The sequence below is a fragment of the Ovis canadensis genome, chromosome 19 (genome assembly GCF_042477335.2).
Source record: "Ovis canadensis isolate MfBH-ARS-UI-01 breed Bighorn chromosome 19, ARS-UI_OviCan_v2, whole genome shotgun sequence".
NCBI classification, from domain to species: Eukaryota; Metazoa; Chordata; class Mammalia; order Artiodactyla; family Bovidae; genus Ovis; species Ovis canadensis.
In genome coordinates, this window is record NC_091263.1 from 15474121 (window position 1) to 15498974 (window position 24854).

Below are 24854 nucleotides of genomic sequence, written 5' to 3' on the forward strand. Positions count from 1 at the left end.
GATTTAGAAAAGGCAGAGGAACAGGAGATCAAATTGCCAACATCCACTGGATCATCGAAAAAGCAAGAGAGTTCCAGAAAAAACATCTACTTCTGCTTTATTGAATATGCCAAAGCCTTTGACTGTGTGGATCAATCACAGATCAACAAACTGGAAAATTCTTAAACAGATGGGAATACCAGACCACCTTACCTGACTCCTGAGAGATCTGTATGCAGGTTAAGAAATAATAGTTAGAACTGGACATAGAACAACAGACAGACTGGTTCCAAATGGCGAAAGGAGTACGTCAAGGCTGTATAGTGTCACCCTGCTTATTTAACTTATATGCAGAGTACATCATGCCAAATGCCAGGTTGGATGAAGCACAAGCTGGAATCAAGATTTCTAGGAGAAATATCAAAAACCTCAGATACACAGATGACACCACCCTATGGCAGAATGTGAAGAAGAACTAAAAAGCCTCTTGATGAAAGTAAAAGATGAGAGAGAAGTTGGCTTAAAGCTCAACAATCAGAAAACGAAGATCATGGCACCCAGTTGCATATTCATGGCAGATTGATGGGGAAACAATGGAAACAGTGAAAGACTTTATTTTCTGGGCTCTAAAATCACTGCAATGGTGACTTCAGCCATGAAATTAAAAGACACTTGCTCCTTGGAAGAAAAGCTGTGACCAACCTAGACAGCATATTAAAAAGCAGAGACATTACCTTGCCAACAAAGGTCCATCTAGTCAAGGATATGGTTTTTCCAGTGGTCATGTATGGATGTGAGAGTTGGACTGTGAAGAAAGCTGAGTGCCGAAGAATTGATGCTTCTGAACTGTGATGTTGGAGGAGACTCTTGAGAGTCCCTTGGACTGCAAGGAGATCAAACCAGTCCAGCCTAAAGGAAATCAGTCCTGGATATTCATTTGAAGGACTGATGCTGAAGCTGAGACTCTACTACTTTGGCAATCTGATGTGAAGAACTGACTCATTTGATAAGGCCCTGATGCTGGGAAAGATTGAAGGCAGGAGGAGAAGGGGATGACAGAGGATGAGATGGTTCAGCGGCATCACCGACTCAATGAACATGAGTTTGAGAAAGTGTCAGGAGTTGGTGATGGACAGGGAAGCCTGGTATGCTGCAGTCCATGGGGTTGCAAAGAGCTGGACACAACTGAGCGACTGAACTGAACTGAATGGATGACCACTGGTAAAGTTAAACCCTACTGAATATATCCCTCCTCGCTAGTGTTTTTATATTTTCCCATTATGCCTGTCAGTCTCCAGAAAGTAACAAAATGGGAACTCTATGCAAAGTGGTACAAACTGGAACTGCAAATTTTGGACAAGAAGCAGGTTTCATGCAGCTTCTGAAAGTGCTGCTGGGAAACCTATTGGCTTTCTAGCAAGAAGTTATTGAGAAGAGATACTCACAGTCAGAGCTCAGCCAGTTTACATTGGAAGAGATGGTGGATGAGGGCAATGACAGGGCAGGTGTGGTAAGAGGGGGATGATCTGAGTATCAGAGGATTAAGAGGTCCATGAGAAAGCTGAGGGTGCCCTGCATAAGTCTATAGAAATGATTGTCGAATATCAGGCAAGAGAGGCTGCATCATGCTATCGTTTAATTTAGTCAGAAAAATTACTGCTTGTCTGTGTCCCATTTATTATTTTTTGTTACATGTAATTAAAATTGGCAGAATGTTATATTATTTAGTTTCTCGGCATAAAATTTCAAAGAAACCTTTCTCTGATACATTATAAAATATGGGTCCATTCAACAGTGGATGGGCTGTAAGTTTCCTGACCCATTCCCTGGGTTAACCAGACCTGCCCTGTGGGAAGACGATGGCTTCTTGAAGCAGGTATGCTCCCATACCTGGGCTCTGTGACTCCACAGCCTAAGTGTTGCTTTACAATACAAATGGAAAAGCAGTGAGCTTGCTCTGAGACATCAATCAGACTATCTGTTTGATGATGCTGTATTCATCATAGATACACAATAAAAGATATGGTTTCTTATTTCCCCTTATCCTATCAATATTTCTCCATGTTTAAAAAATTAAACCCATTTTTTTAATCAAGTAATGCTTTTGGATGAAGATACAGATAGTAATAACAAGATTGCATAAAATTACATGCTTTTCTATCAGTGATACATCTTCACAGACACATACATAAATACAGTTATTTCCAAAAGACAGAAAAAAATAGGAAAAATATATTTTAGTGGGTAATATAATTCTATTTAAGAGAATCTGTTCCAAAATTCCTTATTATGGAGAAATATGAAAAATATAGATTGAGTGAGAAGCTAGCAAACTATCATTTATATCATGCTTTGTAGAGTTTGCAAATTACTCAATATAACAGCATGTTGATATACCCAAAGGGAAAAATATGAAAAATCTTAAAATTGCTGCCAAGGAGGGGTCTGGTAAAATTCAAAATTCATTCTGGATTAACAAAAATAGTTCAGAAGTAGGAATAACTGTAGATAACTGTTTCTTGAACAAGATAGTAACTCGCAGTAACAGCAAATAATGTTCTTAATGGTGATTTATTATAGCCATTCCCACAATCATCAGATAGAAAACTCGGATATCCACTACTATTGTATCTGACATTATTCTAGAAATTCTGGCCTTTGTAATATGATTTGAAACTTTTGGAAAAGAGATGAAAATACCATTACTGGAGACAATATGATTGTTTTCCTGGAAACTTCAATAACGTGAACTAAAACATTAATTTCAAAGGAAGTTCAATAAAGACCATCAATATGAGATGACTATACACCTCTACCAAATCAATCAAAAGCTATCTTATTTATTAGGAATAATAAATTAGAAGATATACTCTAAGTAAGGACCATTTCATAATAGCAAATGTAATACAAACAGAACAGGAAAGAACAAAACTGGAAAACTTAACTGAAATATAAAAAGGAATATCTGAATTCATGAAGAAATGATCATTTCCTGACTGGAAATACAAAATATTATAAAATGTTAGCCCTAGTCAAATTAATTTACTGGTTTTAGTGGGGATTTTGGATGTTAAGCTTGGTAAAGAACTCCAGGTCACTTGGAACACACCAGTAGGCTAGACTAACATTAGAAGGGGAAGACAATCTATGTAAACCACACAGGAGATGCCTAGACTTCCTACTTGTTCCTGGGATTACTCTTCAGTCACCCAGGACTGAAACTCCTGGACCACAGGGTCATGGAGAGATGGTGCCCTTCCATTTACCCCTGTAACAGCTGAAACTGAAGAAGGTTAAATGATGGAAATTGGCCAGGGTGCAAGTCATTTCCAAATCACTTGTCTCCAGGCCCAGACTCCTCCATATTTGCTCTTGTTCAGTTGCTTAGTTGCCTCTGACTGTTTGTAACTCTATGGACTGCAGCATACCAGGCTTCTGTGTCCTTCACTATCTCTTGAGTTAGGAATGCCATCCAACCATCTCATCCTCTGTCACCCCCTTCTCCTCCTGCCCTCAATCTTCCCCAGCATCAGGGTCTTTTCCAATGGGTTGGCTCTTTGCAACTGGTGGCCAAAGTATAGGAGGTTCAGCTTCAGCAGCAGTCCTTTCAATAAATTTTCAGGATTAATTTCCCTTAGGATTAACTGGTTTGATCTCCTTGCTGTCCAAGGGACTTTCAAGAGTCTTCTCCAACACCACCATTCAAAAGCATCAGTTCTTCAGCACTCAGCCTTCTTTATGGTTCAATTCTCACATCTGTACATGACTACTGGAAAAACAATAGCTTTGACTATATGGACCTTTCAGCAAAGTGATCTCTGCTTTTTCATACACTGTCTAGGTTGGTCATAGCTTTTATTCCAAGGAGCAAGCATCTTTTAATTTCAGGGCTGCAGTCACCGTCTACAGTGATTTTGGAGCCCAAGAAAATAAAATTTGTTACTCTTTTCATTTTTTCCCTATCTATTTGCCATGAAATGATGGGGCCAGATGCCGTGATCTTCATTTTCTGAATGTTGAGTTTTAAGCCAACTTTTTCACTCTCCTGTTTCACTTTCATCAAGAGGCTCTTTAGTTCCTCTTCCCTTTCTGCCATTAGGGTGATGTTATCTGCAAATCTGAGGTTATTGACATTTCTCCTGGCAATCTTGATTCCAGTGTGAGCTTCATCCAGCCTGGCATTTCACATGATATAGTCTGCATGCAAGTTAAATAAGCAGAGTGACAATATATAACCTTGATATGCTCCTTTTCCAATTTTGAACCAGTTCATTGTTCCATGTCCAGTTCTAATTGTTGCTTCTTGACCTGCATACAGGTTTCTCAGAAAGTAGGTAAGGTGGTCTGGTGTTCCCATCTCGTTCAGAGTTTTCCAGTTTGCTGTGATGCACATAGTCAAAGGCTTTAGTGTAGTCAATGAAGCAGAAGTAGATGTTTTTCTGGAATTCTCTTGCTTTTTCTATGATCCAGCCGATGTTGGCAATTTGATCTCTGGTTCATTTGCTTTTTAGCTTGTACATCTGGGAGTTCTTGGTTCACATACTTTTGAAGCCTTGCTGGAAAGATTTTGAGCATTACCTTGCTAGCATGTGAAATGAGTGCAATTGTGCAGTGGTTTGAACATTCTTGGGCATTGTTTTTCTTTGGGAAAACGACTGGAAAACTGACTTTTTCCAGTCCTGTGGCCACTGCTGAGTTTTCCAGATTTGCTGGCATATTGAACCTAGCACTTTAACAGCATCATCTTTTCGGATCTGAAATTGCTTAGCTGAAATTCCATCACCTCCACTAGTTTTGTTCCTAGTGATGCTTCCTAAGGCCCACTTGACTTCACACTCCAGGATGTCTGGCTCTAGGTGAGTGATTACACCATCGTGATTATCTGGGTCATTACGACCATTTTTGTACATACAAATACAGTTAAAATATTAGGACGTATTTGGAAAATTTTCAAGACTCTTGACTTTTGGAAGTCTAATTGGAAGGTTCTGCATCCCTTTGAACACTAATCCTTATCACAATCACAATTACCACCATCACAACCACCAACACTGGCACCACCACTCCTTATGAACATCATAACCACCACCATCAGCCCCACGCCTCCTTTTGTACAATCCTTGATAGAGCACGCATGTGTTCCAGGCACCATTTAAGTACATTATGTGTATTAATCAAGATCACAGAAATCCTGTGAGCAATGCAGTAGTATTAACCTAATTTACAGATGAGAAAAGCGAGGCACAGACAGGTTAATACACTTTCAGAAGGCCACAGAGCTGGTAAGAGATAGCTCTGGAGAAGAGTAATGATTCTAAATAAGGTTGAGGACTGAGAGATAGAAGGGAATATGAAATATATATGAGAACTGATTTTCCTTCTGATTTCTAGAAGTAGTCTAGTTTCATTGCCAAATTTATTATTTTAGTAAACAAGATACAAATGTTCAGAGTGCTTCAGCTAATTGTAGTCAGAATAGTTTTAACCTACCTATTAACAATTTAGCAATCAACTAGGTAAAAGAAAAAGTTTCTTCAAGGAACATTCTAGGCAATGTTATCTTCCATTAATTGTAAAACAATAAGGATTCCCACAGGAATCCCAGTCGTCTGGAAAGATGTGTAGAAACCTTTGAGGATAGGGTAGGACCTCCGTCTTCATCCCACCTGTCCCTTACTCTTGTTTGGACTTGTTGGCACAGCAGAACAGAGCCCTGGCATGATACACGCCTGGAGACGCTGAGAGGCCTCCTGGTGAGCACTGTTACCTCCTGCGAGTGTTTCTCTGCTGTTGCCGTGGCCGTAGGGCCAGAACACCCGGAGGAACCGACTCTAACACAAACCTCTGTACTTTCCTGCCTGGACAGTTTGGAAAACGTTTTCAGTTTATGAGTCTGCATTTCCTCTCGCAGACCCAGAGCTCCCTGACTCACCCATAGGTGCAGTTGGGGTGGCACAGGTGACACACGTGACTGGCATCTGCAAACTTCCAGATCAGGGTGCCATTCTCTCCCGCGACTCCAGCAGGGCAGGTCTTGACGCAGTGAGGGCCATCAATGTAGTGGGCACACTTTACACAGTTGCCTGGTCCCTGCACCGAGGCAGAAAAACCATTTCATAAATCAAATATTTATGTATGTGTCTTTCAGAATGAAGTAACTTTTTACTTAAAATATATATCACCAAAAAAAAAAAAAAATCAAACAACGTAGAAATTCTTCAAGTGGACGAATTCTTCTCTGACTGTGTCTTGCCTGATGTGACCACTGTTAACAGGTGAGAATAAAGCCCTCCTGACTTTAAATGTGTATTGTATATGAAAACATAAAAGAAACTGAACTGTGTGTTTTACTGGATTTTACTTCATACCTTGTGGGCATTTTTCCCTGTTCAAACACTGATTGGTCTACATGTGTATTCAAGTCCTTATTGTTCAGATGGGCTTCCTTGTGAATCATGCTTGAAGCTGAGGGGCTCCTGTGGGAAGCTGTGCTTGCCAAGGCAAAGCTAAGCAAACCCACACCGGCGCTTCCCCAGTGTTGAGAAGGTAGCAAGTGTAAACACAGTGGCTGCATAATTAACTGTGCTGTGATAGATTTGCTTCTGTTTGTTAAACTTGTCAATACATTAGGGCTGCTTGGGTTGCATCCACACACTTCACAAGGGCTGAAGTAAGGTGGCTAGGGAGGGTCTGCCTGTTGGCTACGCACCCTTATGTCTCAAAGACTGAGTGTTCGCAGAGCGAGAACAATCAGATGACTAAGTCGATCAATATCACCAATTATTTTATTTCACGGATGAAAAGTTAACCCAACACTAACCTAAAAACCAGTGGTTTACTTTGTAACTGGCTATTTTGGCAGCTTGTACCTCAAAACTTATCATCATCTGTCTGATTCAGGGAACTTCTGAAAAACATTTTCCATCAGTAGATTTAGATATGACTGTTGAAGCTCAAATCCAAATAGAGCACCTCATATAAGTAATACTGAGAATTAACAACATGAACACATTGGTGTGAGAGGGATCTTCATTCTCACTTACACTCTCTAAAATATTACTGAACATGTAGATATGAAGCTGAATTTTGAAAATTTTTCTATGTGATTTAAAAAACCTCCTTCAAATAACTATAAACTAATGTTAAATAAGAATGTGGTAACATTTGATTAAGATGATAAAGCAATGGTGGCAGATGTCAGGAACAGTGAAGGCTGGTGGTCAGTGTGCCCTGTTCATAGTGCCCTGATCTGTGGTCTGAGACCAGGCATCACCGTGTGCATCTGAGGGTTGGACAGAGACGATGAATCCTCGAGCCAGGCAGGTCACATGCCGACCTCCCCTCAGTCACAGCCCCTGATGGCTGTGAGACGGGACGGGACGGGCTCAAGTGTGGGCAGTGGGCTGGATGGCGGTCTAGCAGCCACAGGGCAATGGTGGCGGGTCACCCTTGCGGGTCTGCAGCTGATGCGTGGGGGTAACATCAAACATGCTCCTTACGCGTCCGGTGCAGGTCACATTCATGGCCTGGGGCAGGCATTCTGGATGGCACTGCACACACTCGGAATTCTCCACGAACTCCCTGGGCTCTCTGACAGGAGGAAGACAGGAAACTGGTCAGCGCATCCCTACAGACCCTGCTTCCAAATGCTGTCTGGGTTCACCTGTCTGAAGGTTCAGGTGACACCGATCAGCTCTCTTAGACAAAACAATTTTATGTAAAAGTCAAATGTCTGGGAAACTAGGACTATACTTTAATATAATAAAGTGATTCTATCAGCTGAATCTTCAGTCATCTTCTCCTAGAACAAAGCATCAGCTTCATTTATAATCAAAATGGCTTCTCTACATTTTTTCTACAGGCACAGTTGCTGAGTATTAGATAAGCCAACACATGGGAGAAAAGAAGATAATAGTCCTTAAAAGGCACCCCCTATATCAGGTTCATGGATATTTAAGTTAAGCTGCAAAGACATGATAACTAGACCAATACCTGGGAAAGGGAAAGAGAGCTAATAAAGTTTCCTTAATGGTTATTACTAAAAACAGTAAGAATGGAACACAGGTATGAAATATTTTGCTTGGACTATTTTAACCATTCCTCAAAAATGGATAGATTGGGACTTCCCTGGTGGTAAAGTGGAGAGAAATCTGCCTGCCAATGAAAGGGACATGGGTTCAATCCCAGATCTGGGAAGATTCCACATGCCACCGAGCAACTAAGCCCATGAGCCACAACTATTGAGCCTGCATGCTACAACTGCTGAAGTCGGTGCACCGGAGCCTATGCTCTGCAACAAGACAAGCCACTGCAATGAGAAGCTGAGCAACATGGCTAGAAAGCAGTCCCCACTCTTTGCAACTAGAGAAAGCCTGTGCACAACAGTGAAGACCCAGTGCAATCAGAAATTAAATAAATGAATAAATAATTACTTGAGAAGCTGATATTTGCTTGAAAAGACATAGTAGATAAGCTCTGAAGACTACTGGTAGTTAACTAGGCAGTGAGCAAGAAGTGTTCACCCCCAAAGATATGTTCCACGAGTCCTCTCAGGCAGTCAGCAGCAATTAAACCAAACGAGCCACGTGACTTTCCCCTGCGCTGCTTCTTGGGTCACCACACCCGCTACAGGCGCCAGTTTTGCAAACAGAGAAGGTGCTGCTGGACACCAGGATTCTCTAATAGGAAGACCCAGGCACCACTGCCAAGGCTATTTTAATTACCTTGTTGCTTCAAAGAGAAAAATGTTGAAAGTGTTAGTCAGTTTTGTCTGACTCTTTGCGACCCCATGGACTGTAGCCTACCAGGCTCCTCTGTTCATGGGATTCTCCAGGCAAGACTACTGGAATGGGTAGCCATTCCCTTCTCCAGGGGATCTTCTTGACGCAGGGATCGAACCCGGGTCTACCACACTGCAGGCAAATTCTTTACCATCTGAGCTACTGGGGAAGCCCCTTCAAAGAGAACTGAACACTGAAAACATGAGCTCAGCATCTGTTTGCAGCTGGAAGGACTGCACCAGTATTTCTTACTTATTGAAACAATACTATTGATTATGCAGATTACTCTGTTAGGTTAATGAGCCTATCAGCTAAAGGAGTCCTGTGGAATTGAATTCATCCTGCTTCTGAGTATTTCTGAGCTGAGCTGTAGTCCAGGCCCTGATAGTGAAACAGAAAGGAAAATTTCCTAGAGCCATCTGTAACTCCTATCTTCTTCTTTATCACAAAATTTCTCTTTTTCTTTATTTTTTAAAAATTACCTCTTCCAGTTGCTATCCTTACATTTTGTTTTCCTGTTAATTTATTTTAGTCACTATTTGAGATCATCCAAAGCCTTACTCAGTATCAAAATTCCCACAGATTCAACAGACTGTACTTTTTATTGACTGCAATAAATTCAACAAATGTTATACAAACTGTTCGTTTCTTTGTCCATGGTTCTATTTAAAGTTATTTGCGCTGTTCAGTGTATCTTGAACATAAACAAAAATTAACCTGGAGCTGTGTTTTGACACAGCAGGAATGCTGTGCTTCAAGGATACAACTAATGGCCACGGTCTTGGTCATCTGAACCATGGAAGACCGTTCTGTTTGTCTTGGGAACTTTGTGCAGCTTAGAAAAATAAATTTCCAGATAAAGAGACTCTATAAATTGGGTTGGATTAAGTAATGAAAAATGTTTTTTCATTTCCTTTTGTGATTAACAATTGTCAACAGGGCTTCCCTGGTAGTCGAGTGGTTGACAGTCTGCCTTGCAACACAGGGGACACCAGTTTGACTCCTGGTCTGGAAAGATCCCACATGCTGTGAAGCAGCTCAGCCTGTGTGCCACAGTGCCTGAGACAGAGTTCTGGAGCGTGTGCTCTGCAACAACAGATGCCACCGCGAAGAGTAGCCCCAGCTTCTTGCAACTAGAGAAAGCCTGCGAGCAGCAACGGAGACCAGCACAACCAAAACCAGCTAACTAACTAAATAAAACTATACACACACACACACACACACACACACACACACACACACACACAACAATTGTCAACAAACAAAAAGGAAAAGAAAATAAAGGAAAATAATCAGACTGATTATACACCTATAAAACAATCCTAAGTCTTATTTTTAAATCAAAACAAAGCAATTAAAAAAAATTAAAAAAACAAAAAACAAAACCTCTTACCCCTCTAGAATGTTGCACTTTCCCACACACTCCTTGCCACGACTGAAGTTCTGGCAGGACATGCAGTATTTGGGTCCAGGTCCCCAGCAGCCCTCTGATGAGCACAGTGGGTGACAGATATGGCCCGTGGCCTCTGAGAATACAGGGCGAGTCCCATGGTCAGACAAGGAACAGTGGCCACAAACGTACGCCAGTGCCCCCGGGAGAAGCAGTCACACGAGGGCTTCCAGAGGCCCGCCACAAGTCCCCTTTGCTCTGCTGGGTGCCAAGCATATCTAGATGGAGCTTGTCAGAGTTGCAGGAGAAGAAAGCGTGAGGGTCCTTGTCATGCATCTATGGGGCACAGAACCAGGAAGACACCCAGAACTTCACCCATTCTCTTAATTGCACTATGGTGTGAGTATCATTATTGCCTCCATTTCATCGATGAGGAAGATAAAGCCCAAAGATTTAAGTAAACTGATGAATGTCTCAAAGCTAGGAAGGGCTCAAGCTGGGATATGAACTTGGCTCTGCTTCTGCTGGTGGCCAGGATCTCAGCACAGGTGCAGGCACCACTTCAACAGCTGACTATGGCTGTGAACTCGGATCTGGAAATGCCAGTGTGAAATGTTCACCCATTCCTATGGGTGTGTGTGTATGAATATGTTTAGTCATTGGGGATGGAATGAGTAGGGAGGAACACACAGCTAAAATGCCATAATCAATACTAAATTTTGTTCTGTAAATTACCAATAACTGATGGCCTAGACTTCAAGGCAGATTTATCCTATGAGATGAGAATTATCTAGAAAAAAGTCTGATGAATGTCACAAAAGAATATACACATTTCCCTTAATTTGCTTCTTAGGAATGTAGAAAGTAATTTAAATGTTTGGGAGTAGCCTTTCAATATTCTAAATCAAAATAAATAACCTGTTAGAACCATCTCCACCATCAACCAAAGTGATTACTCACTGCACTCTTTATCACTCCTGTTGTTTAAAATTTTGGTTTTCTGAGTTGAGGTCCCAAAAAGTTTTTTCCAGTGTATCGTATTTGCATAGCACAAGTTTCGATTTCCTGAAATTATCACATCGCCATCACTTATCTCCTTGAGGGAGCGTAATCCCAAGGATGTTATATCCAGGCCGACAACCGCAAGAGAAAACTGGCCACTAAGTTGAAGAGAAAAAAAAAAATTTGTGAAAAATTATGACAGCATATTATCAACAAAAACATCTTTCTGTACCACTTTAGATTTACTACTGCCTTCCAGCTTGTAGTCAAGTAAGTCATGTTACGGAAGGTCTGTACTGCAACTTTGGAAAATTCCAAGTGTTTTTAAAGTTCCTCCAGGGGAAAGTTAGTTCCTTGTTCATTTAATATCTCTAACTCTAGTGGCAGACTAGGGGTTGAATAATTTATTAATGTCATTATTTATTTACTGCATTTTAACTTTGCTTGGCAATTGAGAATATGTTACCTTTTCAAATATCCAAATATACTTCAAAAATCATAGATTCAGCTTTCCATCCATCCACCTACCCACCCATCCATCTATTCAACCATTTATTGAACAAATATTTGAGGTAACCACCCATCAATCTATTTAACCATTTATTGAACAAATATTTGAAGTAATATGTGACTAATTTTATTCTAATTCTAGGTTAAGTATGTGCTTCTTGCTCTCAAAAAGCCCTTTGTCTACTGATGATACAATCGTTTTTAACCCAGTACCATGGGAGTGGTGATGAGCGAACCACAGAGGCAAAGAGCAGGGGCACCTAAACAAGTCCGAGGAAGGGTCTCTGGAAGAGGTGATGCCTGATCATCAGGACCTCCGGAGCAGGAACTATGATTATTTTCTTCACTACCCAACCCTGTGCTGGTTTCCTACAAGGGGACCAGGACGTGTTCATCACATGACCAGACAGAAGTTATTCCGACTAAAGGGAAGGCAGTCTTCCACGCAGAGGAGCACGTGACGGGCACTGAGAAACACACGCTGCTGCTGGAGCAGAAAGGTGGGACGGGGGTCTGGGAAGGGAGACAGAGGCCAGAGCCTGGACCACTGCGGACACCACATGGAGGAGGCTCTTGTTTGTGATGATGGGAAACCACAGGAAGGAGATGTGCGTTGTTAGGAAGCTTGCTAAACACCAAGGTGGGAAACAGACCAGTTGAGACAGCACTGAATAGAGAGGCTGATGATGAAGGCACGAGATGACAAAATGTAAAGTGTAATCGGGAAACTCCTCTTTCTCCTTGTTTCTCTTTCTCTGCCCACTCTTTCCTCTCTGTGTCCCCCCATAGTCTGACTCCTGTGTATTCAACTGCACCCCTGCTTTTAGTTATCCCTTCCCTTAGTCATGCTCAGGGGAGCCACGCCAGTGGGGACAAAGCTGAGGTCCTCCCTGCAGGGAGGTCTGGCAGGGGACACATTCCCCAGGAGGAACTGTGTATCATTGGGCTTCTCAGCAAATGTTATAAACTAAAAAAATAAAAAAGTCAGCTTTATGTTTAAAACCCTAAAACTAAGCTGAGAGGTACATGCTAGTCACCCAAGAAAACTGACCTAAGTCTCTCATCTCTATATGAACTCTGATCAAAAGAAGTATTCCTGAGAACTCAGGGCACAGGGCCTTTCTGGGAAGTGATATTAGCTGCATGTTTAGCATCAGAGATGCAAAGCTGGAATGATTTTTGGAAAGGGATGCTTATTTTACATGCACTATATTCTGGTTTTCTTTAATACTGCACAGTATTATGTAGCCCTCTCAGGTGTCAATTATGGGAAACAGTTCTCAAAACCAGATGTTTTCCAAGGCAGGTTGAATGAGAGAGTCCCAAACTTTGCCTCACCACAAAATTCATTATTACCCTTGTTAAGTTAAAGATGCTTGTGTGTGTGTGCGCATGTGTGTGTGTGCACATGTGTGTGTGTGTGTGTGCATGTGTGCTGGAGCTGGAAAAGTGGAAATCTTGAAAGGCATGCTCAGTGCTTCTCAGGTCCCCTGAAAATGAGGTGCTGATGAGGACTGGTGGCCTTAGTGCTATTCTTGCCCAAAGTACAAAACCTCAACCAAATCAGGAGAAAACACTGGCCATCCTACAAATGCCTGACCAGGACTTTTCAAAAGCCATGAAAGATAAGGAAGACAGAGGAACTATCAGGAACAGCAGGGGACCAAGGAGACATGACTGTCCCTTGCAGTGTGGGCTGACCAGAACACGAGAAGTGTTCATGGAAAACTGGCGAGATCTGAGAAAGCCTGCAGTTCAGTTACAGCCACGCTGACGATGCAGGGTGTCACCGTCGGGGCAGCCAGGTGAGGGTGTGGGGGGACTCTCTGTAGTGTCTCTGCAGCACTTCAGTAGCTTTTACTTCAAGAGAAAAGACTCTACAAGGCTTTGGCTGGGGTCCACTTACTGTTGCTTCGTTCTGCCACGTATGATTTCCAGGTTCTCAAACGCATGGAGGTCAGTCCTGTTTTCGGGCCAGGCCTGAATCAGCAAAAACCCTACAAAGCACAAGGAAAGTTCAGACACATACCACTTATAAATTTCTATTTTGTATGAGACATTATTTGGAGAAGGAAATGGCACCCCACTCCAGTATTCTTGCCTGGAAAATCCCATGGATGGAGGACCCTGGAGGCTACAGTCCATGGGGTCACAAAGAGTCAGACACGACTGAGCAGCTAACACACTTAATGGTACACACCTGTTATTTCTTTTACAGTTTTTAGAATGTCCAGTTCTTTCGGGTCCAGAGGTGCAGTACGTGTGAAGGAGTCCCTGAAACAAGTAACAGAGCCGTCAGTAACAACCTGCCGTGAAAAGAGCAGAGTCTATTTTTCTCTGGTATACCAGTAACTTGATCTTTACTTACCCCCTAAATGCTACTGGCAGGATATGAAGATCTCCACTGATGGATGTGCAGTTTCTGAAGTGTTTAATGTTTGTAGCATTTATGGAAAGTGTGTCTTTAAACTCACCGATTCCTATTCCGTTACAAACTGTAAAGAGAGGTGTTTATTCCACTCACATGTATTGAATTAGTAATAGCTGTGGTCCCTCAGGCAGACGGGAGCAGGAAGAGAAGTGCGGCCGTGGGAACCGTCGTTCATCCACGCAGCAAACACTGGCAGGCTCGCCAGGGACCAGGGGCCATAGCAGGGTGTGAGGTTGCAGTACAGAAGGCGCTGCCTGTCCTCACTGAACTTGCCTTCTCCTCCTCAATTTTCCCCACCTGGCCAGAGTCCAGTTGCCCCGGAGGACTCCAGCTTCCTTCTACACTACAGCTGCCCCCGGGCTGTTGGTACTGCACGGCGATCACCCCCACTAAACCCTCAATGCCTTCCCTTGCCCTCATCTGGGCTGCAGCTTAGATTTCTAATGGAAAGAAACAGTATGCATAAATTTTTTAACTAAAAGAGCAAGATGCATCCACGGAAGAAAACCTTGAAAACACGGAACAAAGAGGAAAAAATGACTATAAATTCTATTGTGTAACTTTGATATTTTAGAAAATTTCCTTCTAGTTATCCTCCATGGTTATGTCATACCACATATGTAGTTTATTTTTTTTTTCACTTATTATGCTGCAAACATTGTCCTATCAGTAACATATTGTCCTATCAGTAAAACCATTCACAAGCTTGGCATCACTGATGCGATGGACATGAGTTTGAGTAGGCTCCGGGAGGTGGCGATGGAGGGGGAGGCCTGGTGAGCTGTAGTCTATGGGGTCCCAGAGAGTCGGACAAGACTGAGCGACTGAACTGCAATGAACTGAACTGATATTACATCATAAAGAATACTATAATAAGTCTTATCAGACAAACTGCTTTTCTTCCACAGGGCCTACTGAAGCCACAGGCTTTGATCTCTGTCCTACTGGGACATAAATCTCAGATGCCTTTTTCTGCACTCTGAGCTCATTTATTAATTTACATTCACTCCCTAGTTTCCATCTTAAATGTCATCTCCCTCCGAAGCCCATTTATCTGTGTGGCTCTGCTTCTAGAATTCACAGTGCAATTGTTGGTCTCTCTCTTTCAGACTTTATCTTACTTTGAAGAATCATCATGGAAGAGCTTATTGTTCAGGGTGAGGTCCTCCCCTCCCTTCCCCAGGCCTCACCAGGGAGCTGGTAGCCCTGTTACCCCATCTCCTTCTTCTCCGTTCTCTCTGGAGTTCCCACTGCTTGGGCTGCCACCTGGCCATGGGGCCTATCCCATCAGCCCCATGGAACTCCAGGCTTGCTCTGGAATGCATATACCTTGCTGTGGGTCTGGGAACGGGGTGGCGAGGCTTGCTTAGGATTCCAAGGCTCTGGCTGACAACAGAGTGAGGCAGCCTCAGCAAAACAAGCCCCGAGGCAGATCCCTGCTGAGGGGAACTTGCCTTTTAATTACAGGTTTGGAAGAGAATTCTACATGTTTGAGAGAATATTCAGTCTCTCTCTGCTTAGGCGTGATGGTGATGCTGGGGTTACCTTAATTCCTAAATATGGAGACAAACTGTAATTCACCTCTATATCTATCAGATCTGGAGTTGTGGACCATCAACACACATGTTCCCACCTTTGTTTCCCAACATCTCCCTACACAAAGGGATCTCAGTTGGCCACTACTCCAGGATTTGAACTGTGGGTGGGTAGAAAATATAGCATAATGATTATAGGTGAGTCAAAATGTTTGTTGAGCACAGAATTAACAGACCAAAATCAGAAATAATCTGCTTTTATTGATCCATTTGAGGATGCTGATAGCAACCCTCTGTCTTCAGCGGTTGAACTCACTTACTTCCTCTCCGGGTACTACCCTATGTCGCATTTTCTTCCTTGCATGTTTCCTTTGCCTGAAGATTTCCTGGAGCCAAAGGATATTCATTCCCCAGGGCGCTGACACGCCTGCCACACTGGGAGCTCATAGGTCTGACCTCAGACTGAAGCCCTGTGAGCTGTCCCAGCTTATCTCTGCCAATCCTGGCCATTGGTCCCTGGGCAAGTCATTTAGATCCTCTGTGACATAATGCCTCATCCGTAAGGGGGATTGTAATAGCACAGACCTCCTAAAGAGGCTGAGGGACTGGATGACATGGAGCATGGAGGCTCAGTTCGCCCCTGAAAGAATACATGGGTCAGTGGTCAGTGCCCGCTGAAACCACAGAAACTTCTTAGAGGCGGTGGCATCTGAAGCAGATGTTCAAGTAAGCAGCTGTTCACTGAGGCGTTTTTTTATAGCAGTAAAATAGTGGAAACAATCTGAATGACCATATAGATCATGGGACAGGGATTGTGGACAGGGTTAAGCAGAATAAGGAAGAGTCACATGATGCTATCTGGAGTGATCTCCAGGGGATGCTTAGAGTCTAGATGTGTCTTCTGTGCCCAAAGGACCTGGGCACCAGCTGGGAAGGCTCCATGGGCCACATCAGAGTGAATAATGTGAGGAGGGACTATCATAAACTGAATAAAAAAGGGTTCAGTGAGCTCACATAGGTACTAAGAAAGCTATTTTAGAAACAGAATGTCCACTAGTAAATATAAAAGAAATGACAGAAATAGGAAGTCACTCTTACAACCACCAAGGAATGCAACTTCAGGCGAACCATCGGTTCTGCCATCGAGGTGGTTTAGTCACTCAGTCATGTCCAACTCTTTGCAACCCCATGGACTGTAACCCAGGCTCCCCTGTCCATGGAATTCTCCAGGCAAGAATCCTGGAGAGGGTTACCACTTTCTTCTCCAAGGAATCTTGCTGACCCAGTGATCGAATCCAGGCCTCATGCATTGCAGGCAGATTCTTTACCCCTGAGCCAGAGAAGCCACAGAGGTAATGAGATGAGAGCTGTGCACCTCTGGTGGGACACTCTCTACCTGCAGCACTCCATCTGTGTCCTGCCCCGCAGAAAATATGACCCGGCCAGACAGGGGCGGTCAGAGCAGCTGGCCTTGACTCTTCACAGCATCAGAGAAAAGAGGGCTGAGAAATGATCTTGAATTAATGAAGAGCCTGGACTCTTGATTGAAAAGCAGCTAAAAAGGATATACTGGGATAACAGGGGAGTTGAAAGTAAACTGAAAACTAGAATCAATGTTAAACATGGGATAAGAGTGAAATTGTCTTTTGTTACTTGGGAGAATGTCCCGTTTGTACAAAAAGCCAATGCAGGGTGAAGTGTTATAATACCTGTAGTCATCACAGGACTCAGAAAACACACACAGAGACACAAACACGGAGTGAGAACAACGTGGTGATTACGGAAAACTGATGAACTCAAGTTCAGGGCATACGGGTGTTCATTACACTATTTTGCAGTGTTTCTGGGTGTTTGAAAAATGTCAAGATAAAAGATAAAGTGCAGGATAAGAAGGGATACGTTGGCACTGGAGACACCCCAGGGATAGAGCACAGCGGAAAGGAAGGAACACGTTTCTGCGCTTGGAGACTCCCTCAGATCTGGTCTGAGGATGACGCGAGGGTCTGGGGGCAGGGAGCCTAGCCGTGACTGGAAGCAGAGAGGGCCCTGTGCCCACGCCGGGCAGCTTCCCACCTTTGGCACAAGGCCCGTCGCACTTTTTGCACTTGCGGACACCATCTTCCTCTACCTCCTGGCTGTCAGAGCTGCAGGCGCGGACGCACGAGCCGTGGTCTGTCACCACGTAGTTCCCTGGGGACAATGAGAAGGCAGTGAGAGGGGCACCAGGTGTTCTGGGCATAGTGACCCTGCATGGCGGCTGACCCTCTGGTTCTGTTTGCTTTAAGGACAAGAAGGAAAAGCTGCAAACAGGGAGGAATGGGGTTCAAGGTGTTCATGGCCTCCCCATCAGGCTGCTGCTCTCTGGTTACGATGCTGAAAGCTTTGTATTTATTTTAAAAAGTGACCCGAAACAAAGGCCACTCTTCTCTCGGCCACCCTCATTCCCTCGGGTCTCCATGGGCGACGGGGTCCACACTCTGTCTCGGGCCTCACTCAGGGAGAAGTAACTTGTGTTAGTAATAAACTTTTCAGGAACTCTCTCTGTGTCTTTTGACTTCCCCAAGTGGATCCTCGAACCACTGGATGTTTCTCTGGGCGTTTACTGGATGTTTGTCACTTTCTTTCTGTAAACTGTCTGCTTATGTTCTCTGAGGCTCTGAGTGGTTTCCTGTAGCTTTCAAATTCTCTCAAAGATTATATCTGGGTCACAGTTGTGGCAAAGTTTTCTGTATCTTGCCATTTACCTAACAATGACTTTTTGTGGAGTATTTTTTGTTGTTGTTGTTGTAGTCATTCCAAACTTTTAAAATTTCATGTTCACAAGTCTGGTACTGTAAATCTCCCTGTCATAATTGTTCTTAAAAATATTTTTTTTTTTTTAGTTAATCTTCCCTCTTGAAAATCACTTCCTCTCCTATGAAATCACTCATGTTGCCGTTTCCCTAAGTACTAGAGTCTCCTGTAAAGCACAAAATAAGCAAAACCCAAGGCCCAACAATTAAACAAAGCCAATCGACAAGCAAAAAGCTCTCTTCTGTGCTCCTAGCGGCACAAACATGCCCAGGTTGTTAACCACTAAAGGAGGCCAGTCTTCTGACCTCTCTCTCATTTAGGCCTTATAAACACCTGCCGAGTACAAGAGCCAAACAGGGAAACGGCCCAACGGCCATGGGTCTGTGCCAATCAGACCATGGAATGTTCTGGGCAACCATGGCTGGGCTCAAGACACAAGAACCAACGTGGGGTCAGCCAAGGTGATAGGGTCAGCCTGATACTGAAATGATACTGAAATGATACTGAAATCACCTGCCTGATACTGAAATGAATACAGGGACCCAAGGATCCCTGAGTGGGGGATATGGGAACCTCAGCAGGAGACAGAGAGAAAACAGGTACCTGGCAATGAAGGGGCTCACAAGGGACACTCACGGGGACACTTCTTGACACAGGTGGCGCCAAAGCTGTATTTCCCCAGCGGGTTGACCTTCATTTCGTAGGTGGTAGGGTCATAGAGCATGAGCGGCGGACATGTGTCCTTGCAAGTGGCTTCATCACGGAACCTGCGGCAGACCTGCCATGGGAGGGGTGGTGTGATTGTCAGACTCCATGGCGAGTGGGGCCACAGCCCTCTGTGTCCAGGTGTTTGGTCAGAGCAGACGCCTAGAAAAGCACTCTCAACAGGGGCAGAAAGACTGTTTTCTTCAAAGCATGGTTTTTCTTAAATACACTGTTCTAGCTGTAATAGTTTTGAGGAGATTATGAGGAGCGAAAAACACATCTCTTAACTTTCAAAATAAGGCAGGAGTTCACACTCTAGAGTAGTAATTCTAGAGTGAAATTATTCAGCTTAACTTAAGTCTGATTTCCCTCCTAAACCACACTTGAGGATACATTTTTGAATTTATTACCAAACACAGAGAACTTTGACTGGGGGCTGTTGTGCAGAGAGAATCAGACCACACACAGAGGGGTCCTGACCAAGAGCCTGGTGTTGCCTCCCTCCAGCAGCCTGGCAGAATTGCCTCAGACCAGGGGGTCCAAAGCCCAGGGCCCCTCCAGCCTCTGGAACATTAGTTTCCCTGTTCCTAAAAACTATAGACTCTTCCGGGTCCCACTCAAGGTGAGTCTCCCAGTTTGGAACCCACTCAGTGCTGACTTTGGGACCCTGTCTGCCTGTCCTGGGGTCTCGGGACACACAAGGTACCCATAATCAGCCGTGTGGCACCAATGGCCCATAGTGACGCTAGAACTTGGTCAAGCTTTCTGCAGTCACAGGGACTACAGTGAGGCCTTCAGCACCCTCATGGGGTGGGGAATCAGCAGAAAGCTTCTGAGCCAAGCGGAAAGAGCAGAGGCTTTAGGGGGTCCAGCTGTCCTGCCCCTGAGGATCAGTGTGATCGCCTAACTTCACTTCAGGGGTGAATCGCCTAACTACCTTTTAGGGGTCGCTGCAGCCTCAGCTCTCTAGGTTGCAATGAGAATTGAGTGGAACAAGAAATGGCGGTGACGCTGCTACTGGCCACAACAGACATGAGGGACAAATAACACAGTTAGTATTTGGCTCATTCTATGCCCTGGTCTCGGGTGTTGATGCCACGTACATCGTGCCCTTCAGACCACGTAACGGTAGGTGAGGTTACATAATTTACCCAAGGTCACCAAGTAGGTGGTGAAGGCTAGTCACTGAAAGATGCTTTGTTACCTGGCGGCTGCAAACATCAGTCAGCACATTTCAGTCAAAGGGAGGCCCCTGAACTTTGGGCTGCAGACGCTGCGGTGTGTCTTACCAGGCAGTCGCTCTCCCGTGGCCCCGTGCAGCCAGCGGCACACTGGTTGTGGCAGCAGTCACTGGGGGACCTGCCGCGGCAGCGCCCGGAACACTGCTGGGCACAGATGATTTTGGTCACTGAAAGGAAGCAAAGGCCACTGTGAGTTGCGGGCTCAGGAAGGTGGAAGGATCACTTCCCAGGGACCCTGGGAGCACTTGCAAACGGCCATGAAAGACTGATAACAGGATGAATTTAATGCTTCTACACTTAAGTTCCCAAACATGCATGCTCTGCTAAACTCAACTATCTTGATCTTTCTTACTGTATGTTTTCTTTTTTCTACTTGTTTTTAATCACTTAGGAGAACTGACTCAGATTGACTCTGGACTTTCCGACTTGTTAAGCTAGAGACTGACAAGAATTGAGTTTTGGGGTCACAGAAAGTATGTACAAACAGCACAATGCCTGCCAGAAAGCAGCGCTCAAAAGGGCATAACAAGCACATCCAATTTGCCCTAAACACAGATCAAGCTGGCATGTCCCGAGATTTCCTGGCCATTCAGGGTCTTAGGCTAGGATTCCCACAGAAAAATCCCCTTCAAGAAGCTGCTCTTGCTTCTCTGGAGGGGGGTACCCAAAAGAGGGGCAGGAACAGAGAGGACACAGGAGGTGTCATGATGCAAGAAACAGAGACAAGCCTCCATTTCCAGGAAAACCAAACCTACTGTTCAGAAAGAATGACTGCTGGCTGGGTGGCGGGCCCGCACTGATTCATGCCAGGCTGGAGTGCCAGCAGGAGCCCATGCTGGACTAACCGCACGCGGGGAGATGTGCAAGACTGTCATTCATGTAACTGCTAACATCTGGCCTTAAAATCAACAATGCTTGGAGTCTTCAAAGGGAAAACAAATATCAGTACCATCAGCCAAGTGTGAGGGGAGAAGGTGGCCAGTGAAATTCTGTTCCTGACTCACATTTCTGGCAGTTCTCCTCCCCAGCACCCCAGCAGCTTCTGTTGAGACAGCCTGGATCACACTTCGAGCCTAAAATATAAAAGTAATAAAAAAAAAAAAGTTAAATTCGTATCACAGGGTAAGGGAACAAGAAACTGACAGCACCTGCCCAGCCTCTAAGCAGAGCTGCAGCCTAGAAACAAGAGCTTTCAAATTTCTTATTCTCTACTTGTTCAGCTGGTTGGTTTGTAAGATGATTTAAAAAGACTCTCATGAGGAAAAAAAAAAACCAAGGGACTTAAGATATGTCCCAAAGTCTCCTACAGTCAGGAGAATTCAGTCTCTGGGAGAATTTCAGTTTTAAACAGAAGAGATGATTTGCCAAGGGATTGTGGGATGAGGGCACCCCTTCAGTATGACCAGCAAGGTTTACAGTTGATCCCAGGGGTGAAAGGCACTGGTGCAATGCTGGTGCTTCTCAAAATCCTGAAAGATGGGCAGCTGAGCCCCAAACGGATGGTGTCAGTCATACACCGGGAGAAGAGACAGAGATGGAGACGAGACAGACAGAACGAGAGAAGCCTAAGAGGAAAGAGCGACAGTAAGAGGTAGCTTTGTTCAGTGTGGTTATGTCTGTACAGCGATACCACATTATTTTCCCTGTTACCCTATATGTCATCATATTTTCAAATTTCTATTATAAACACATGTTTACAAAAGAAAATATTTAAAATAAAAATGTTTAATGACATCTTTCCATAACACAGGAAATATTTGCCAATTAAAGAGTTCAAAGTCTGTTTATGATTATATTCTTAAACTTCTGTGACAAAAAAAGAATCACAGAGATTATTTAATATATGAGTAACAGAAAAAAGCGAAAAGAATTGAGGATCATCCAGAGGTAATCAATATAGGCATAAGTATATCTATATATAAGAATTAATATCACATTACATATTACATTATAACTTAATAATTAATGATACATTATGACAATTTTCCATGCCTTTAAATATCATTCTACCTAACATGAATTTTTAATGGCATGGCTATACCACAATTTATTTAACCAATCTCTTATTTTGACAAAAGTTGCTTTAGACATAAGTTGCTTTTGAAATTTATTAAACACAAGGATATAAGGAATATGCTTGAACAAAAATATTTTTCTGCATTCTTTACAATTTTCATTCCTCTCATTTTTCCCTTAATATTCCTAGACATGATGTTCATAGGCCAGAGGCATGCATACTTTGAAACTTCAATACATATTGCCAAAATTAACTTATATGCCCACAAGTAGACTATGTAAATTTGTTTCTTTGCCAATATAGGCATTGAAAAATCAAAAGGAACATATAAAAATGATGCTTCTTTATTTTATTTTAACCATTTGTAATACAATGACAAATAATATTTTACTTTACTTTTGGCTGTGTGTGTGCGTGTGTGTGTGTGATGGGGAGAGGGGAGCTGCTCATGTCCTTGACCCATTTTTGGAGAGGTAGTCACCTTTTTCTTAGGATTTAGAAGACTACGTTACATAGTCAGATAGCAAGAATGTTAACCTTTGCAAGGCAATCAGATGCTACACAGTATTTTCCTATCTGTTATTAACATTTTTTATATGGAAGTTTTCTTTTATAGTATCTAACTTTGGCTTTTATTCAACTCGATATTACATTTATTTTTATGTTTCTTTCTAGCACTTACATATACACTCAACATTTTTTATGTTTAACATGCATTTGGAATTTACAGTGGTATATGAAGTGGATTATAGATTTATTTCAATTTCCTCTTTAGTAAACCTACCCATTCTAACTTCAAATTCCAAACTGCATCAATAATAACATAATATTAAGTAACTTTTCTGTCCATAAAAGCCATGTCCATAAAACACTTAAATCACCTTATGAGATTATTTGGGTAAAGATGAAATAAAACAAGCTCTCAGAAGTCATCTGTGACCTGAAAGCACCAGTTGAGAGGAGCAAGACTGTGAGTTTGTCCCTGGTGAGGCAACCAATGAGGGAAACATAGGTAATGGGTGATGGCAGTTTTGTAATTTCCAATGCGACTAACCTAATATCCTTAGTTCCTTAAAAAAACACCTGTTAATAGTTCTGTCACTTAAATATTTTTCCTTTAGTAGTTACATTCCAGAATAATATATTAAATAATTAATTCTTTTCTCATTTGCTTACAATGTCATTTCTTTATGGACATTTGATTCAGCTGCTGCTGCTGCTAAGTCACATCAGTTGTGTCTGCCTCTATGTGACCCCATAAACAGCAGCCCACCAGGTTCCTGTCCCTGGGATTCTCCAGGCAAGAACACTGGAGTGGGCTGCCATTTTCTTCTCCAATGCATGGAAGTGAAAAGTGAAAGCGACTGTCTTATTTGTCTATGGCTTATTTTTATATGTCTACTCTTAAACCAATACCATCTGGGTTTATTTCTCGTAGCTTTGTAATATTTGAATATTATTATTGCACAAACCTGTTCACCATTTGTCTTTCCCAACACTGTCTTGCCAGGTCATTTCCGCAGCAATGGTGTGAGGAGGGCAGGTGAGCTACTTTGGGTACCTGATTTGATCTATAGCAAACCCATATTAGGCTCACACCCTTTCCATGTCAGTTTTTTTTTGTTGTTGTTATTGTTGTTGTTACAAATTTACACAATTTAACCTCCCCACTGTTCATCAGATTGCTGAGCAAAGGCTAACCTCCATCTCTGGAAAATGTAAAATTTTACACTGTAAAAGAAAGCTTTTGCTTTCTTGCAACCAAAGTAGGTCAGCTGGGTATCTGTTGGAATAATGCATTTACAAAGTCAAAGGGCTCAATGCCTATGTTCACAGCAGCATTTTGGCCACAACTGTCAAAAGGTGGAAGCAACTCAAGCACTTCAAGTGCTCATTGACAGATGAATGTATAAACAAATGAAATATTATTCAGCCATATTAAGGAAGGAAATTCTGACACATGCTCTAACTTGGATGGCTCTTGAAGACACTGTGTTCAGTGAAAGAAGTCAGCCACAAAAGTACAAGTTTGTCAAATTTGTCACAAAAGGACAAATACTATGTGATCTCACTCATATAGGGGACCTAAAGTTGTCTAATTCATAGGCTGAAAGTAAGATGATGGATGCAAGGCCTGGGGGTGGAGAGTTAGGGGTCAGGGGGGACAGTTTTAGTTTGTCAAGAGGAAAATACATGATTGGCAGCGATGGTGCACAACGGTGTGAATGTGCTTAATGCTACTGAGCTGTGCACTTAAAAATGGTTAAGATGGTAAATTTCATCTTAAAGGCATTTCATCATAATTAATCAAATCAAAGGAAAAAAAGCAAAAAACAAAGCAGCTTTAGCTGATTTTTAAGATGCATATCAGCTTCAAATTCTAAGACCAAAAACACCAAAAAAAAGAAAAAAAAGCACCCATGTATCCACTGCACAGTTGTAGGAAAACAGAGAAGCGGGAAATGGTGATG

General features: G+C 43.0%; 1 protein-coding gene across 1 annotated transcript in view; it reads right to left on the reverse strand.

Moving 5' to 3' along the window:
- EGFR (epidermal growth factor receptor) overlaps window positions 1-24854 on the reverse strand; it is a 208370-nt gene that overhangs the window by 36786 nt on the left and 146730 nt on the right. Inside the window, exons 5-15 of the mRNA XM_069561141.1 lie at window positions 21371-21439; window positions 20415-20533; window positions 19057-19198; window positions 17701-17817; window positions 14030-14156; window positions 13862-13935; window positions 13568-13658; window positions 11110-11309; window positions 10153-10285; window positions 7479-7569; window positions 5912-6069 (exon numbers count right to left, since the gene is read on the reverse strand). Of these exons, the coding sequence (XP_069417242.1) occupies window positions 5912-6069; window positions 7479-7569; window positions 10153-10285; window positions 11110-11309; window positions 13568-13658; window positions 13862-13935; window positions 14030-14156; window positions 17701-17817; window positions 19057-19198; window positions 20415-20533; window positions 21371-21439 (1321 nt within the window). The remainder of the gene's footprint in view (window positions 1-5911; window positions 6070-7478; window positions 7570-10152; window positions 10286-11109; window positions 11310-13567; window positions 13659-13861; window positions 13936-14029; window positions 14157-17700; window positions 17818-19056; window positions 19199-20414; window positions 20534-21370; window positions 21440-24854) is intronic.